The 19,434-nt window shown below is 34.0% G+C and overlaps 1 protein-coding gene across 5 annotated transcripts; it reads left to right on the top strand.

Annotated features, from left to right (window-relative positions):
• The first annotated feature begins 11,553 nt into the window (after positions 1-11,553).
• LOC107605840 (THO complex, subunit 5) lies at positions 11,554-17,582 on the top strand. 5 transcript variants are annotated; one of them, XM_088492700.1, is made up of 11 exons: positions 11,591-11,993; positions 12,137-12,282; positions 12,369-12,412; positions 13,057-13,443; positions 13,528-13,818; positions 14,241-14,577; positions 15,008-15,345; positions 15,487-15,752; positions 16,049-16,598; positions 16,722-16,856; positions 17,058-17,582. In XM_088492700.1, the coding sequence occupies exons 4-11, from the start codon at positions 13,201-13,203 to the stop codon at positions 17,319-17,321; spliced, it is 2,424 nt and encodes an 807-aa protein (XP_088348826.1). In that variant the 5' UTR covers positions 11,591-11,993; positions 12,137-12,282; positions 12,369-12,412; positions 13,057-13,200; the 3' UTR covers positions 17,322-17,582. The 5 variants fall into 5 exon arrangements, with proteins under 5 accessions (XP_088348825.1, XP_088348826.1, XP_088348829.1 ...); XM_088492703.1 differs by having other exon boundaries at positions 11,617-11,993; positions 12,263-12,282; XM_088492701.1 differs by having other exon boundaries at positions 11,661-11,993; positions 12,155-12,282.
• The last annotated feature ends 1,852 nt before the right edge of the window (positions 17,583-19,434 follow it).

The following is a 19,434-nucleotide window of genomic DNA, read 5'->3' as shown; positions in this document are numbered from 1 at the left end:
TGTATGTTATATAAACTAGCTAGGCCCAAGTTCCTTGAGTGATATAATTCAATTTTAGTAATACATTACTCCTTCTCTATTTTCTCTCTATTCTCTTTTATGCTTCTTGGTACAGCCCTAATAGTTGTGAATTTAATATATATATTTAAATTCGAATTTAAATATATTTAAATCTGAAATCAAATACTTTTAAATTTAAATATATATTAAATATATTTTGAATTTAAATATATTTAAATTTAAATTTAAATAAATTTTTAATTTAAATATATTTAAATCTAAAAATATTTTTAATTGTGAATTTAAATATATTTTTAATTTAAAAATATATTTAAATATATTTCGAATTTAAAGATATATTTAAAGATTTAAATATATATTTAAATCTGAAATTACATATATTTTTAATTTACAAATATACTTAAATATGAATTTAAATATATTTTAATTTAAATAAAGTAAGCGCTTTGGTTAACTTGTCTCTTTCTAGTCCTTAGTTCTCAGTCCTCATTCCCAATTGTTGCATTTTCTTTTTGTGCGTCTGAATAGTGGTAGGGCTGTTTCTTGTTCCGATCTATATCAGGATTTGAGGGACGAAAAAAAGGAAGATAAAGTCAAAACCACGTCTAAAGAAGTGAATGGATAAGCTAGACACTATCTTCAATTGCCTTTTTTGCAATCATGGCACCCATGTCAAATGTTGCATTGATATGAAGAACTTGATAGTGGAAGCTTCTTGCAGAATATGTCAAGAGAGCTTTAGCACAACTATCATAGTTTTATCTTAGCCAATTGATATGTACAGTGAGTGAATTGATAAATGTGAACGAGTAAACAACCCAAAAGATGATAGTGCCTAGTAGTGTGGTTATAAGAATTCAGTTGGAAGATGATGGTGATTAGTAATGTTTTAAAAAATCCAGTTTTAGCAAATGTGGATATAATTACTATCCATTGTAATTATGGCTGTCTCTATTATACTAATTAGTGGTGTTTACAATGCATACGAAAATAATGTGCCTTCTTTAATGATGCCACCTTGATTAACAATATGCAATGCAAGACAGATGCTAGTCACTTATAGTATATCAGGTGGTGCTCATGTAAAATTTTAAGTCCAAATAGTAGTTGTTTATACCCTGGCTAAAATAGAGAGCCAGACCCAAAATGAATAAGTTCCAATTTACAAAGATCAAAAGTCTAGATCCACTTTCTCAAATTGCCCAACTTGATATATCCGACTTGCATGCAGAATCTTAACTGTACCTACAAATTCGCCTACCAATTCAAATATGAGATCTTAACAACTTATAAGTAAAGGAAAACAAGCAACTCCCGCGATAGGTGGGGAAGTTGCAAGAGTGATGGTTAGGCCATCATTCCCACTATATAAATACCTCATCAAGTTGGGGCTTTAGTTAGAGATCCACTTGCCTGGCACATTTATATAGAGCATTATGTCGGGTATCACGTTATGATTGCAAGGATGTAGATGGCCCTTTTGCGCTACTATGTGTATAAGTTTGGGAAATACTATAGTTTCTAGCAACGGTGCGATCGCAACAAAGCTTTCCACTTGAGTGCAGGTAAAATTATTTAATATAATATGTTTGTATATTAATTAAAATATATTGTTTAAATATATTATTTAAATATATCGATTGTGAATAATAAGATTTCATTTTATTACAGCTGAATTGATTGGCGCTCGCAATTTTAGGGATACAAAAAGTGTTATTATTATTGTGCATTGTTTTCTATTTATATTTATACATTCTTTTTATTATGTTTTTACAGTTTGTGTTGTAGTTCCAAATGACATCTTGTAGCATTGCTTAATATGGAGCGCAACTGTACCACTAATATAATTTGAGTATATTGAGTGACAGGCATTAGATAGGGTAAGAAGACAGTTCAGTTTGCAGCAGGAAGTCTCTAGAGAAGCTACTCGTCTTACAAAAGCTCACAACGTTGTCCTAACTGGACCAAAGAATAAAATTTGGAGAGTTGAGCGTTTTGTATACATTATGAGATGGACAAACCGTTTGACCTCCATTTTGATTAGTGATCTTGTACTGCATTATCAAGCATCTGATCAATATATGCAATGTATAGTGAGGCATATAGGGCTCACTTGCAATTGACTGGTTATGTTTCACATCCATAGCCACAACCAAAACCACAATTACAGTCGCATCCCATCATGCACCCATACCAACTTTCACATCCCATTCTACACCAGTACTCGTACACACAACCATACACTAAACCCTCATTCTTCACTCAATTATTTCCCAACTCATGCTCACTACATGTGTCACCCTACCAAGAATATTATCGACCTTCTATGTCACAATATAGAGACACATATTAGCAGTCCTCAAACTGTCAGCTATACCAGTGGGTGACTGAAACAAACATGGAACAATAGGTAAATGAATTATTCTTCGACCCTCACCTGCAAGTGTAGAAATTCCAGCCGCAACCTCCTGAAACCTTAGTCTAATCAGCAATCGTCTCAAATTGTTCCGGGTTGGTCATCTACGAATTTGAGACTACGACATCATAGCCCCTCTCCACACTCTGGGGCTAGAAGGTCTGTTGACTCGATAGGGAGTGATTCGATCCATAGTATAGTAACTATTTTTTATAATGTAGTATTGAATCCAATTCATAAAGTAGTATTTAATTCAATTCATAATGTAGTACATAATCTAATACAACAAGTAAGTAAACACCAAATTTACTAAGAATTAGATATAGAGCCACTAGTACTTGATTTGGCACGATGAGTTTACTTCGACTGTGATCTTTGCCTCCACAAAGCCTACAATGCCTAGGACTATGCATATCCATTTCTTTCAAGAATCGGATTATTTTGGGATGACTTTTGGATACTCACTTTAAGTGCAGAATAGGTATGTGTCTTGGTCCTTCATACACTGGCCATGTTGTTAGGTTCCCCAATGGCTTAAACTGTACTCTACACACCTTTCTCATCTGATCCACCCTATATACCTCATGAACATATTGTTTCCAATTAAGTCGTTAGTTTCACAACACGCAAAGACATGCCGACAAAAAATTTGATATGTCTAAAACTCACCACAATCATAATGACATTGAAAGAGATTCACTGCATACTGCATACCACTGGCATCTCACGCACCTCAAAGACCTCATTCTACCCTATTAAATAAGTTAACTTGGATGTTCCCGGCCGCTCGCTGATTTGATTGAAGTCTAGTGGTCGCATATTCAGAGAATACATGTTCTGCATTCCTTCGAGTCTCGGCCTCATCCCTCTTCCTAATTAATAGCTCATTTAGTCTGTAAAAGTTGCTTTGATAAGTGATATGATAGGAAGATTGTACGCCTCCTTCAATATTCCATTGATGCACTCTATTAGGTTAGTGGTCATATGACCCCAGCGATATCTATATCAAATGCCAAAGCGTATTGTTGTCGTGGGATCTGATTGAGCCATTAAGTGTAGGAGTCACCACGCTTATGTAATTTTTCATACTACACATAAATTCATGCACAATCTTAGAATAACCTGTAAAAAAATCAAGAAAACAAAAATAATAAGTATCACCACACAATGCTAATGTTGTTATTTCACTATAACTTACGTACACATGTTGACTATTAGCTTCTGCAAATACAGCGCCTTGAACTTTCTCAAGAAGTTGGATGCTATGTGCCTAACGCAAAATATGTGGATAGCTCTCGGAGACTTTCATGATCCATTACTACGTGCTATTGATGAGCTAATAGATTCGTGCCAATCAGAGATAAGCACAACACCATCCTGAGTCACTACATGTGTGCGCAAATGAGTAAGAAAGAAGTGTCATGCATCAAAAGTATCACCCTCAACAACAACAAACGCAAGAGGCACAATATTGACATTACCATCTTGAGAAACTATAACTAATAGAACTCGTTTGTATTTTCGATACAGATGCGTGCCATCTACCTGTACGATTGGTTTGCAGTTCCTAGATGTTCTAATGTAAAGGTAAAAACTCTAAAACACCCGCATCAATATCCTAGTATCCTGGACCACCTCATCCCCTTAGTATGCTGGTGCAGTTTCAATCTCGACTATTGCTGATGGCTCTTTTTGTACTATTGCTTTAAACCATGATGACAAAGCTTCATAAGAAGCTTCCCAACCACCAAAAATTTTTCCAATTGCCTTTTATTTAGCCAAGCATACTTTGCGGTAACTTATTGTATAATTGAATTTTGACTACACTTCAACAATCACAAATTTCACTTTTAAAGATGGATCAACTTCAACCAGTGGCTTTATCACCTTTGCAATTGTGTCTGAGTTCATCTTGGTATGATCTTGAGAAATGGTAGTTTTGGTGCATGTGTGATTGCCATTGTACCACTTTATAACCCAACAAAACTTTCTCTTAATAAGACTAGATATGATAAGCCAATCGCAACTTGTTCCGTATTATACACACTTTGCATAAAATGTGGTTAACTTAGATTCACACAACGGGTAATTTACACCCAAACGAATGGTGTAATCTTTAATTGCCGCAATCACAGTCTCTCTAGAGTTAAACTCTACACTAACGGCAAATTCACCATCCGTAACAACAATAGGGTCAATAATAATAATAATAATAATAATAATAATAATAATAATAATAATAACAATGATGATGATGATGATGATGATGATGATGATGATGATGATGATGATAAAAAAAGAACTTACCTGTATTGACATACTCAGAAAATTCTGGTGCATTCATAGGGTCCAGATCCAAAACATGCATGAAAGAAGGCTCTCCAGATAGATGTTGGCTCGCTAGTGCATTTGCCACATCTGCAATGCCAAGTTCAACTATTATATCATCTTCATCCATATCTTCAATTAGACTAATAATATGATAAGTTCTCTCAAATTTCTCTTCGCTTTTAGTGTTATAAACTGTCCAGTCTATGTTAAGCTTTGGTAAATCAATATCAACTAATTCTTCAAGCTCAACATATAACTCGATAACTAACACTTATGCCTGTGTTTGTTGGTAGATCGAGAACATCCCTTGCATACTTGCTTCGTCAACCACATACATTATTTGAAATTAAACGAAACCACCAAATATTAACACAGGCTGTCTATAAAGAATATTTATGACTCTTTTTAATACTTGATTATCAACACATTGACAAAGTATACAATTAAATTTCTCATATATTATCGCAAAAGGGATAACAACATCACATGAATTTTTACATACACAAAACTCACACCCTCAGATGTTTGAGAAGAAATCTTACTATTATTGTATATTTTTAAACTAACATTTCTCTCTATTTTTATACTCTTACACTCTCACACTCTAAAAAAAAATACTGTCATACTCGACCTAACAAATTCATTCTTCTTTTATAATACCCTAGTTATATTTTTTAATTAGAAAAACACAATATGTCGATTGCGTATTGATAATATGCCCCTTGCATATTGCTTTAAATAATATTAAAAGTGCAATACGCTTTTTGCATATTGTATTTTTAAATATTTAAACAACACAATATGCCCCAGCGTATTGCTATAGATAAATTTAAAAAAAAAACTCTACTACTACAATTTGTCTCCCACAAATTATCTCGTCTCTAAAATTTTAAAAAATACCATAAAATTTAATAAATTAGTGTTATATTAAACTTTGACCAATATCTAAAAAAATTAGCCGTTATTTTATCCTCTCGTCCCTTTTTTCTCTTTGAAGGAAATGGAACCCTATAAAAAACTATGATATATAATTGTTTTTATTTGATTATTATGGATAAATTTAATTTGAGTTCTCTATCTTTATTATACATTCCAATCTTAAAAAACTTAATTGTTTCTTTATTTAGTGATCTAAAGGTATTTAAAATGATTAACTAAAATAATAAATTATTGATCTTTTGATAAATTGTGATTTGTAAGGACTAATTAGGAGTTAAATAGTTAAAATCAATCAATTTACAGATAACTTTTCAAAAACCTCATTCGAAAGAATTGCAAAATTATCAACAAAGAGAGAAAATAAATGATGGCTTAATAATGGCTAGTTCCTAATTAATTGGTTTATTGTATTTTTTTTGTTGTCCACAGTATTTTTTAGTCTGACAAGGCAAAGGATTAATCCTTTGTGAATGTGAGCTGTCAATGGGTTAATGCATGTACAAGGCGAGATTCAAATCGCTGACACTTGTTTAAGCAGATGAGTGAGCTGTCTATTCGATCAACTCAAATTGGTTCAATTGGGTTATTGTTTTGGTCAAAGACTTAATGGCTTAGTGGGTGAGGAGAAGGTATTTTTTTTTAAGTCATGAGTGATAAGGCTGTCAAAACAGACCAAGCCCATTGGGTTGGCCCGTTTACCCATTTAAATGGACAAGCTTTTATCTTTAATTCAAGTCCATTTAAATTTCAGACTAAATGGGCTGAACCCGATTAACTCAAAAAAATTGCAGGTTAAACAGTCACAAATTTTGGCCAAATGTTATCCGAAAAAATTGATCCGATCCCTACAAAAATATCAGATTTAGAGAATTATTAAGCCAATAAATCATGGACCATAAGCCCAATTGACCAATACTATGCAAGCTGAAAAAAACCTGACAAAAAAATAACCCGACCCAAATACAATACAAAAGTACAAAACTGAAAACTCTCTCTTTCTCATCCACTCACTAAAAATTCAAACTTAAAAAGGAAAAAGAAAAAGCTCTCTGGAGATTGGAGTAGCCCTAAATTTCTAATTCTTCTGCACAGCGCCACAACCGCACAAATTTATGCATGTGTCCATCCCTCTTCCAGCGACGGTAAATTCTTCGTCGGTGTCATCGATGAGCATTTCCACCATTAGAGCCTTGCGAGGCTCTCATGACCGTTAGCCCCTTAGTCTTCGTCACTTCATCCGTTCTTTGCTCAGCTTCTACTCTTCTTCAGTTTTTGTAGTCTTCGGTCATCATTCACCAGTCTTCAGCCAATTATTGTAAGATTACTTTCTTGTCTTAACAATAAAATATGCATGTTATTTCTTTTCTCATAAATCTTAGGTTCTCAACGTTTAGATGAATAGTATAACACCAACATCAATTATTTATCTATTCTGTTTTGTTCTGGGTTATTTTATAATAATATTGTTTGTAAATGGTAAAGAGTAATCTGATTTTGTGTTTTTATTTTTGGTTAGTGATTTATTTTAGAATTATGGATGACTATGCAAGAGATTTTGTTGATCCAAATGTTGAGGTTGAACATATTTTCTTGGACTCAGACTCTGATGATAACTTTGATAATCTTGTTGACGACAAAAATCCCGTCGGAAGTAACTCAAGCGATGCCTCTTGTAAGTATTCCACCTACTGCTATTGATGGGTCAGATTTTAAAAAGAAAAAAAGGTTAACTATATCTAATGTCTGAGATAGTTTTATAAAAATAGTTGAGAAAGATGGCAAAGCAAGGTGCAAATGTAAAGGGTGTGAAAAAGAATGCAAAGGTGGAGATAATACTCATGGTACCTCTACATTGAGATGACATATCCCTGTGTGTCGTGAACTCTCCAAATTTCATGATTTGAGAAAAATGATGCTTGATGAAGCTCGGAGGTTAAGGGCTAAGCAAGTTGATCCTGTGGTTTTTTGTAAATTAATTGCAATAGCAATTATAGAACATGATTTGTCTTTCTCATTTGTTGAGTATAGAAGAATTAGGGATGTTTTTTAGTACTTGAATCCTAATGCTAAGATGTTTTTTCGAAACACTGTTGTAGTTGATATTTGCAAATTTTATATTGCTGAAAAATATAAGTTAAAATGCAATTAGAAAAACTTTGAAGTAGGATATGTTTAACTACTGATCTTTGGACTTTATGTACAACGGAGGGTTATATGATTTTGACTACCCATTATGTTAATTTTAGGTGGAAATTAAATTCAAAGGTACCCTCATTTTCTCATATTTTTCCTCCGCATACAGGACATCAATTAGTAAATGCTTGAGTTGTTATCTGAATAGAGAATAGAAAAGAAAATATTTTCAATAACCTTAGACAATACTTCATCTAATGATAGCATGCAAACTTTACTTAAGCGAAACCTTCTTTTAAGTGATGAGTTATTGTGTAATGGAGACTTTTTTCATATGAAGTGTTGTACTCATATCTTAAACTTGATAGTTTAAGATGGGTTGAAGATTGCTAGTTCTACTTTTCATAATATCAGAGATAGTATCAAGTATGTAAGAGCATCGGAGGTACGAGCTATCTAATTTAGAGATGTTCTTAAGTCACTTGAAATTTCTGACATTAGAGTGAATTTAGATTTGCCTACTAGATAAAATTTTACTTTCTTGATGATGAAGAGTGCTTTGAGATGTGAGCGAAGTTTTGTTAGACTCTCTTTAAACAATAACAATTTCAAATATTGTCTGCCTGAAGAAGTGTGAAAAAGAGGAAGAGAAATTTGTAAATTTTTGAATTCATTTTACAAAATCACTACCTTAATGTCTGGTCAATCGTATCCTACTTCAAATTTATATTTTATGCAATTTCGGAGGATTGAGTGCTTGCTAAAAGAATATTCCATTAGTAAGGATGAGGTCATAAGAAAAATGGTGCAACCAATAAAAGTCATATTTAATAAGTATTGGAGTGATTATTCCATGATTCTCTCTTTATGAGCTATTCTCGATCCTCGAATGAAATTTTGTGTTTTAAGATATTGTTTAAATAAAGTAGATCAATGTCCTGCTAATGAAAAATTGACCACTATTAAAAAGAAGCTGTATCTGTTGTTTGAAGCATATTCAAAAACTTTGTCACTTAATGTCTCTTCAAATGCCTCTAGTGGTCAAATAAGAATTCCAACTTCTAGAAAGGATGATCCACTTTCATTTGATGTGCCTGATGTAAGTTTTTATTTCTGTTGTGTATTATGTTAATATAATTTTCTTTTATATGTTTCTGTTAATATATTCTTTTCTTGAGAAAAATCCAAATCAGCTCCTGACAATTACCTCGAAAGACAACGAGGCCGCTGACAAAAAAAAAACCCCAACCCAGCCCCTGACAAAAAAAAAATCCAACCCGGCCCCTGACAATTACTTCGAAAGGACAATGAGGCCCCTGTGCCAAAAAAAATAAATGTTATTTTTTTTGACACAGGGGCTAATCAGTCCCAAAAAAAATTATCAGGGGCCGGATTGGGTGTTTTTTTTTCTTGGAGGTCTCGTTGTCCTTTCGAGATAATTGTCAGGGGCCGGATGGGGTATTCACTCTATTTTCTTAACTGTTTTATTATTTTTTTAAAAATTGTAGGAATTGAGAAATATAAATTTTTAAATTAATGCTTCACAAAAAAAGTCTTCTTTAAATATCTATTTGGATGAATCAAATCTTGATATGAATTCTAAAATAGATGTTTTGCAATATTGGATGTCTCAAGCCCATCGTTTTTCTGATTTAGCTTTCATAGTTTGTGATGTGCTTAGTATTCCAATAACTATGGTAGCTTCGGAATCGACCTTTTTTATTGGTGCACATGTCCGATTCTAAATAAGTATAGAAATTTTATTTTGGATAAAAATGTGCAAGCTCTTATTTGTGCTCATAATTGGATACACGGATTTGAAGACGATGGTAATTCACTTTTTAAATTTATTTTGTTAACTTCTATAGGTAATAAATAATGAGTGACTTGTATATTGCATTTGTTTAATTTTTTACTAACTAATTTTAAATTGTAGATGTTGAATTTGAGTATGAAAATGAGAGTGACAAAAAACATTATAAAGATAAAGTGGATTCAATTAATATGATACCTGATATTTTATTAGTATTGTCTAATTATTTTAAACTATGCACTTTTTTAATTCAATTCTACTGAAATTTTTTTTCTGCCATTAAGTCATTAACTTTTATTTGATAATTTATTCTTCTTTTCATTGCAAGTGTTGACTAATTTGATGGATTGGATAAAATATTTTAGAATTACATTGCTTGTTATTTTTGTAATATATTTGCATGCCATGTAATATGTTAAACACTTTTTTTTCACTTTTGTGTGGCTTTTTGGTAGAATTGTGACGTTGTTATGTTGGTTTATAATACTTTTTTGATTGTGTGAGGAGAATTAAGAATAGTCCTTTAATTAGAAATATGGAATCATTAATTGAATGTGAATGTGATTTTGTTTTGAGTTAAAAGGACAAATTTAGAGCATAATAGTTACTTAAATCAAATATGCATTGTACAAAAAACTAATGACAAATGTATTTAGTTATTTACTGGAACTTTAACTTTTTTGTGTCAAATAACATTTTTTTATCTAAAAATATACAACAATTTTTCTATTCAAAATTGGACTTTTTAAATTTTTTTTTAATTTTTTTTTCTAAAAAAGCTAACAAATAAATGAGTCAACCCATTTAACCCGTCAGGTTAGCTATAAATAGTCCGGGCTATAAAATTTTGGCCTGCGAACAAAGTGAGTTTAAATGGGCTAGCCCGTATAATCCATGAACTAAACGGTGCGGATTTAAACGGGTCGCCCTGACCCATTTGATAATTCTATAAATGAGGAGTAGGTTAAACTTTGATGGATCGTTATTCTTTTGGGGCCTTAAACCTACTTAGACTCTCACTCTTAACTGCAAACCTACATGTATGGACCAAAAATATTTTAATTGACTAAAAAAGACAAAAAAATATTTTTATTTTTAATAAGGATTAGTTAACATGTGTCTTTAGACCACATAATAAGCTTACCATTAGTAAAAAATTCTAAATGTTTTTATTTAATAAATATAAAACAAAAAAATTGAAAACTTGAATTTTTTATATTTTTAATAAAAATTTTTTATTTTGTAAGGGCAAGATAGATAAATCTTTTTAAAAATTATTAAAAAGTGAGAGCTAGAATGGCTAAATAGGAATCATAATTCTGAAAATTAAATCGAACCGACTGATTCAACCAGATGAATTAAAAACTAGTCTTTTGACCGATTTAGGGTTTGTTTGGGTGAGTTTTTAAGAAAAGATCTTTTTTCGAATTATCTTTTTTTAAAAGATCTTATAGAGAAGTAAAAGTAATTTTATGTTTGGATATCTCATGTAAAAATGTCTTTTTATCAATCAATTATGTTTGGGTATAACAATATAAAAGTACTTTTTTGTTTATTTATTACATGAAAAATATCTTTTTTTTAAGGAAAAAAGATCTTTTAAAAAAAGATGTAAATTACAGTTTCTCAAAAAAGATATTTTTTTGATTTTACTAGTACTTTTACTTTTACTACTAAAAATTTGTCAAATACGTTAAAAAAAAAATCCTTTTTCATTGAGAAAGATTTTTTTTTAACAAAATACCAAACATGCACTTAGTTGATCTTAAAAATTGTCTGATAAAAAATCGGTGCAAGAATATGTTGAATTGATGGTTAAGCAGTAAACCGGTTGAACTGATCGGTTTTTTTGAGAATGACCGGTTTTGGATCTCAAGCATAACGTCGTCGTTTATTTGAAAAAATAAAAAATTCTCAATCAGTGACTAATCCTAAACCCATACATGATTCACACTTCACAGATTCAGTTCGCCCTTATAGCATCCCTAGTAGCAAGCCACCTTCTCCATCGCTGAACTCCTCTCCTCCGCCAGAGGGTGTCGTCGCCGCCGGCAATGTGACAGACAGAGCGTGTCGCAGTCGTCGTCTTCTGCTCCAGCCTCTGTTGTCTCTCTGTTTTCCAATCGCAGCTACCTCCGCTGCTCCATCCGGCAGCGTCTCTCTCTTCTCTAGCCAACCTCGTCCCCCGCTGCTCTGCCATCGCCCTCCTGAAGCCTCGATTTCTCCCTCTGCCGTGCCGCCTCCAGTCTCGCCTCCAGCCGCGATTTGTCCCTCCACCGAGCTTAGCCTTGGTCGCCTCCAGCCCTTATTTCTCCCTCCAGCCTTGTTCGCCTCTGTTAGGTACACGATTCTCTCTTCTTCTTCTTTTTTTTTTTCCGATTTTGAGTTTTGAGAACACATTTTGTTGATGATTGCTCAACTGCTGTGTTGTGGAACTGTGGAAGGTTGTTCATGCTTCTTTATTGTTTTTTTTTTTTGTTTAGTTTTATTTAATTGTTCAGTTTTGTTGGGTCCTTGTTTCTTACTGTGCTGTGGAATTGCTTGTTCCCGTTCGAATTGGAGACTACACTGATTTCTTTTCATCCTGTTCAAATTGAGGTGGGCCGCAGAATCTTTTCTTAGAAAATTGGTATGTCCACTTGAAATGGAAGCTTTTTACAACTCAGTTAAGAGAAAAAAAATTGTAATTAAAAGAATGTGAAACCTGTTTTGTAGGTATCTTCTGTTGTCATATCTGGAACTGATATTGTTTGATCAAGGTTAGAAGTCCTGTTGCTAATGTGTAATATACATGAAGATTGAGAAACTTAAATGAAAGAACCAAGCTTCGGCTAATTTTAATTCATACAATGCTTTAATTGCTCTGCACCCTATCTCATAGTGTATGCCACTTTGACAACACATTTTGTTAATGGTTGCTCAGGTGCTGTGTTGTAGAACTGTGGAAAGTTATTCTTGCTTCTTTTGTTTTTATTTAATTGCTCAGTTTTGTTATGTTTTTGGCTTATTGCTATGCTGTTTTTTCAGTTTAATTGTTATTGTGCTTTGTTTTGCATTCTTGCTCACTGTTTTTGTTACCTAATAATTACTACATAGCTGTTATTGATTTGTTAATAATTGATGTCTTATTACTGCCTTGATTTTCTTTAGTCCTAAACTTTGAACTTGTTTGTGAACTTTTAATGAGAAATTATAGACAAATTATTATGTGAAATTGTAAAATTTTGATTTTTATTAACCTAGAAATTATTAAATTTAAATATTTAAAATTTTATATTGAATTTTTAATAATTTTATTTTATATTTAATTAAATTGGTTCAACCATGGTTCGACTTTGGTTGAACGATTGAACCAGTCATTTCACCAATTCACTGACTGGTTCTGTTCCCGCAACCTTGATAGGAACTGGGAAGGGTTGAGGCCTTGAGGGGAATTGAGTGTAATAAGCAGAAGTGAAGCGAAGAAGTAAGATTTTGGTGTTTGATTCATCAGTCACAGAAGAAGAGAAGAGAGTGAAGGGAGAAGCGTTGATTTAATTCGAAAATAATGGAAGATGGTGAGATAGAGGAAGTTTCAGCACATGCGGTGGAGGAAGACGACCAAGGATCTTCGCATTCCTCACAAAACCGCACGCCGGAGGAATCACCCTACGAAATGCTGCAGAACAGCAAGACCTCCGTCGAAAATATCGTCACTGAAATCCTCTCTATCAAGAAACACGCCAAACCCAAGCACCTCCTTCGCGAGCTCATTACTCAGATGTTCCTTCACTTCGTTACTCTCCGCCAGGTCCCCCTTCACTCCTCTAAGTGTTTTTTTTTTTTTTCTGGTGCAGATTCAAAATTGAAATTTGAATACACTTGTTTGTTTCAGGCGAATAGGTCTATTCTGACGGAGGAAGACCGTGTCAAATCGGAAACGGAACGCGCCAAGGCACCAGTGGACTTAACGACGCTGCAGCTTCATAACCTGATGTACGAGAAGAGTCACTATGTTAAGGCGATTAAAGCTTGCAATGATTTCAAGTCTAAGTATCCTGACATTGAGCTTGTTCCTGAGGAAGAGTTCTTCCATGACGCTCCTAAAGATATCAAGGACTCTGTTTTGTCGAATGACGCTGCTCATAATCTCATGCTTCAGAGGCTCAATTTTGAGCTATTCCAGGTGCGTATCTTACCTGTTCTGTGTGTTGGCAATATTTAAGTAGGTGGGTTCAATAATGAAGTAATTTAAGGGAATGGCCATCTGGATATTCGTTAGAAAGAATACTAGAGTGTAGAGAGACTGATAGTTGTTGTTTGATGTCTCATAGCAAGATTTTATTCGAGTTCATTCATATTGTGTGCCTCTGCTTTTACCAAAATTATTATATTGATAAGCTAGAGATTGCTGATTTTGTAGTGTTGATTATTGAATGATTTTAGCAAGCTTCTAGTACTTGTACCACGTTAAAGTTGAAAAGAATCTTTCGCTTTTTCATTCTTCTATCCTGACTGGTTGAGCAATCCTCCTATCTTTGGGTTTTAATCTTGTGAATAGCAGTAGAGAAGCTTATAATTCATTTCTTATACGCAATTTTTTATCAGCGCAAAGAGCTCTGCAAACTTCATGAGAAACTGGAACAGAAAAAGAAAAGCCTTCTGGAGAGTATAGCAAACCGAAAGAAGTTCCTGACAAGTCTCCCCTCGCATCTTAAGTCTCTTAAGAAAGCATCGTTGCCTGTACAAAACCAACTAGGAGTGCTTCATACTAAGAAACTGAAGCAGCATCATTCAGCAGAGCTGCTTCCACCTTCTCTTTATGTGATTTATTCACAGCTGTTTGCTCAAAAGGAAGCCTTTGGTGAATCCATTGATCTGGAGATTATAGGAAGCCTGAAAGATGCTCAAGCTTTTGCTCGTCAACAAGCTCACAATGACACTGGTAATTTGGAGTTGATGTTGTAACTTGCAGTTTTTTTTTTTTTTTTTTTTTTTTGGCATGGAATTGATTATTGATTTTATCCACACAGGACTATAATCAATTATTGTAACATTATATATAGCTTTTTTCCCGGTTTTTTTTTAATATATTTTGGTTTTGTTTTGGTGATTTAACTTGAAACCATGCCATCACTTTAACGATATCATTCCGGACAGTATTGAATGCCATGTTTATTAATGGTCTTCAGTTCATGTTTCCTTTGCTTAGTTAAATGGATAACATTTGCTTTTTATGAAATGCATGGACCTCAGATAGCTTGTAGTTTCTTGATCGTATGAATATTTTGGTCCTGAAGACCTTTTCAAATTTATATCTATTGTTAATTAGATTTGCTCTGGATGGTTAACTGTCATTAGATTCTACTGCACAGGTATTTCCTCTGCTACGGAGAGTTCCAAATTGGAAGATGATGCACCGGATGAAGAAGATGATGATCAAAGGCGAAGAAAAAGGCCAAGGAGGGTTCAAGGCAAGGAGAGTCTTGATCAAGCAGGAATATTTCAGGCTCACCCACTTAAAGTAATTATCCATGTGTATGACGATGAGGCATCTGATACTAAGTCTGCAAGACTCATTACTCTGAAGTTTGAGTATTTGGTGAAGTTGAATATTGTATGTGTTGGAATAGAAGGATCTAATGATGGTCCTGAAAATGACATCTTATGCAATTTATTCCCCAATGATACAGGGCTCGAGCTTCCTCACCAGGTCAGGCTGCCTTCTTTACATGTTTTTTACCCCCCCCCCCCTCTCTCTCTCTCTCTCTCTCTCTTCACATTTATCTATCTCCATCTTTCATTTGTTTTTTACGTATATGCCATTTATTTTTATATTTTGATGGTGATGTAGTCAGCCAAACTCTTTGTTGGGGATGATGCTACATTCAATAATCAAAGGACTTCACGTCCTTACAAATGGGCTCAGCACCTAGCAGGACTGGACTTCCTGTCCGAGGTGTCTCCGTTGCTTCATACTGGTCATGGAACTTCTGACAATAGTGGAGCAGCCAAGAGTGATGATGTTGTATCTGGTCTTTCATTATATCGCCAGCAGAACAGAGTACAGACAGTTCTGCAAAGAATTCGCTCAAGGAGAAAAGCTCACTTGGCTCTATTGTGAGTTGCTGGTCTAATATGTTTACAGTTCTAGAATATGAAGGACCCTTGTGAAGATAATTACAATAGTCTTGATCAACTGGAATTTTGCTTTTGTGCTTTTGCTTAGATTGTTTGCTGTGACTATCATCATAGTATTCCCCTTTTGTGAATTACAGTAGTGGGTTTCCTTTGTCTAATATCATTGCTTTTGGTTCATTTAGTGAAATTGCATTCTTTTGTTGAGATCTCTGGTTATCTTCTTATTGCTGAGATTCAAATTTATAACGGTGGATTTTTTTATAATTGCCTTACAGGGAACAACTAGAATCTCTGACAAAGCTTGAATGGCCTTTTTTGTCCTGTAAGAGTGTTCCGTGGGCTTTGCACGCTCCTTTGTGCAATTTGAATGTTTGGTCACCTATACGAGCCGTAGATGTACCTCGCGTGGCTTCAACTCCAGCTCTCATGGATAAAGATGAGCATGCTCCGGAAGCAATGGATATTGATATAGCTGAACATTCTGCTGCCACAAAGGAAGAACTGGAGAGTATAACAGAAGATGGGGAGCTCCCAACATTGATTCCCAACATGTCTAAGTTAGATCACTCCAAGCAAATTACCTTAATTTCAAAAAGTGTCACGCCTTCATTGATTAATGTTAGGTCACAAAGCTTCAAAAAATTCGAAGAAATTGAAAGTGATATTGATGAGCCAGCACAAATTGAACAGGAAGATGAAGATATAGAATCGTATCATTATGGCAGAAAGTCTGTGTCATGGATGGACTGTGGGGTCAAGGAATTTTCCCTTGTTCTCAGCAGAAAATTCAGTGCAGATGAGTCAAATGTGAATTTAGAGGCAAAGGTAAACAAAAGTACAAAACCCTCCCTTTTATTTACTGAATTTCATTCCCAAGACCAGTTTAGCATTTTCCACCTTCCTCCAAGACCAGTTTAGCATTTTCCACCTTCCTCCTTTCTTTGGCAGATCAATATCAGTATGGAGTATCCTCTAAGACCTCCACTTTTTGCACTGAGTCTACGCTGCCTATCCACTGGGGGAGACCATTATCAGAATGATGGATTGGAGTGGTACAATGAACTACGTGCTATGGAAGCAGAGGTGAGTAACTTAGGGCTCAACAAAAGTTAGTGTTACTACAATAAATTTCTATGCATAGCCATAATTTGCATTGTATGTTTTATAGAAAAATCCTTGACCCAACAGAACAAGAGTTAGAATATAAATAGAAGAAATATAGAGGAAACCATCTGATATATCAATCCTAGTAACGCTTATCTTGATTTATTTTCTTACTCTTAGGTCAATCTTCACATTCTAAAGATGCTACCAGTCGACCAGCAAAATTATGTATTGGCTCATCAAGTGCGCTGTCTTGCTATGTTGTTCGACCATTATTTGGATGATGCATCACCAACATCTGAAAGGACAAGTAGTACGACCTTGGTTGATGTTGGCTTGTGTAAGCCTGTCACCGGCAGCTTTCTGGCAAGATCATTTAGAGGAAGGGATCGCAGGAAGATGATCTCCTGGAAGGGCACGAAGTTCACTTTCAGCTGTTCCTAGTGGATGTAGATTCTTGGCTAGATTATTAGAGCGAGAGATTTAGGAACATCATCTATAAGATCAAATCCAATCCCAGTTGTGTTGTAGAAATGCTAATATTCTAGGTTTATTACTATGTGAGTCTCTATAGTTTTACTAAATTCGTAATTAAGTTTCTCTACTTTAAAAGCTTTCAATTGAGTCTTTACATTATTTTTAGTTTTGCAATTAGATTTTTTTCAGTGTAAAATATGTTAAGTTAATAGAATGTTTTTTTGCAAATTGAAAGAATCCACAATTAATTATCTAATTGTTGTAAAATAAAAGATATATATATATATAAAGATGTATAAATAGAATACTCTAGTATTAAAATAATTAGCTCAATAATAATTTATATATATATATAATAATATTATATGTTGTAATGTGTATATATATACAAAGATAGAAAGAAGTATTAAAAATAAAGAGAGAGAGAATTGTATATGTTTATTGTTACTATCTCAATATAATAAAGATGATTAATATTGATATTAATATTATATGTAAAGAGTAATAGAAAAGAGAATTTAGAATACTAATAAAATAAAAGAAGAGAAAGAATTGTAGAAGAAATATAAAGAGAAGAGTATTTGATTGCAACATAAAGAGAGAGTATTTGTTTATTATTGTGTGTGTATTAACAACGGAGGTTAACCTCCTATTTATAAGCATATGGGAGGAATGTTTTCAACCCATATTAATTTCATTCTCTATTGGTAACATGAAAACTGAGTCACTTGCATGGGCATCCATATCCTTTGTGTTTATCACAACACTCCCCCTTGGATGACCATTCAGGATTATTGCCTCGTTAAAACCTTACTAAAGAAAAACCCAGTGGGAAAAAACCTTAGTGAAGGAAAAAGAGTACAATATCCTTTAGTGATAGGGACTGCCTCATTAAAAACCTTGTCAAGAAAAATCCAATGGGAAAAAACCTGACCAAGGGAAAAAGAGTACAGTCTCCCCCTCTTGTCGACATCAGTTGATGTCTCGAAATCGGCGCATCCCAATCTCATGTACCAATCTTTCAAAGGAGGATTTTGGGAGCGACTTTGTAAATAAATCTGCCAGATTATCACTTGAGCGGATCTGTTGGATATCAATTGTCCCTTGATTTTGAAGATCATGAGTGAAGAAGAATTTGGGAGAAATATGCTTTGTTCTATCACCTTTGATGTAGCCGCCTTTAAGTTGAGCAATGCATGCTGTATTATCTTCAAACAGGACAGTTGGAGCTATCTTATGATCAATCAGTCCACATGATGACAGAATATATTGAATCAGACTCCTCAGCCAAAAACACTCGTGACTAGCTTCATGAATCGCCAGTATTTCAGCATGATTAGAGGAGGTTGCTGCTATCGTCTGTTTCGTGGACCTCCATGATATAGCTGGACCACCATATGTGAATAGGTATCCTGTTTGAGACCTCCCTTTATGTGGATCAGACAGGTATCCGACATCTGCATAGCCAACTAGTTGTGACTTGGATCCATAGGGATAAAACAATCCCATATCAACCGTTCCATGAAGATATCAAAAAATTTGTTTGATTCCACTCCAATGTCTTCTGGTTGGAGAGGAACTATACCTTGCTAGTAAATTCACCGCGAATGATATGTCAGGTCGCGTATTATTAGCAAGATACATTAGCGCTCCAATGGCACTAAGATATGGTACTTCAGGACCAAGGATATCTTCATTTTCTTCTTTAGGACGGAATTGATCATTTTTCACATCCAAAGATCTTACGATCATTGGTGTACTTAATGGATGTGACTTGTCCATATAAAATCTTTTCAAGATTCTTTCTGTGTATGTTGTTTGATGAATAAAGATCCCACCTTTTATATGCTCGATCTGCAGGCCGAGACAAAACTTAGTCTTTCCAAGATCTTTCATCTCAAACTCTTCTTTTAGAGTTTTTATAATTGTTGGAATCTCTTCAGGAGTCCCAATGATATTTAAATCATCAACGTACACAGCAATTATAATGAACCCAGATGTAGTTTTCTTTATGAAAACACATGGGCAGATATCATCATTCTTGAATCCGTTTTTGGCCAGATACTCAGTAAGACGATTA

The sequence above is a fragment of the Arachis ipaensis genome, chromosome B7, assembly GCF_059453495.1.
Source record: "Arachis ipaensis isolate K30076 ecotype BB chromosome B7, ASM5945349v1, whole genome shotgun sequence".
Lineage (NCBI taxonomy): Eukaryota > Viridiplantae > Streptophyta > Magnoliopsida > Fabales > Fabaceae > Arachis > Arachis ipaensis.
Note: the sequence above shows the minus strand (reverse complement) of the source record. Positions and strands in the feature narration are given on the sequence as shown.

Excerpts from the sequence above, each read along its gene's own strand:
- LOC107605840 (XM_088492699.1), top strand. The coding sequence starts at position 13,201 with ATGGAAGATGGTGAGATAGAGGAAGTTTCAGCACATGCGGTGGAGGAA. Across the intron at positions 13,819-14,240 it reads TCAATTTTGAGCTATTCCAG|CGCAAAGAGCTCTGCAAACT; the intron begins GTGCGTATCTTA and ends ATTTTTTATCAG. Across the intron at positions 15,753-16,048 it reads AAAGCTCACTTGGCTCTATT|GGAACAACTAGAATCTCTGA; the intron begins GTGAGTTGCTGG and ends ATTGCCTTACAG.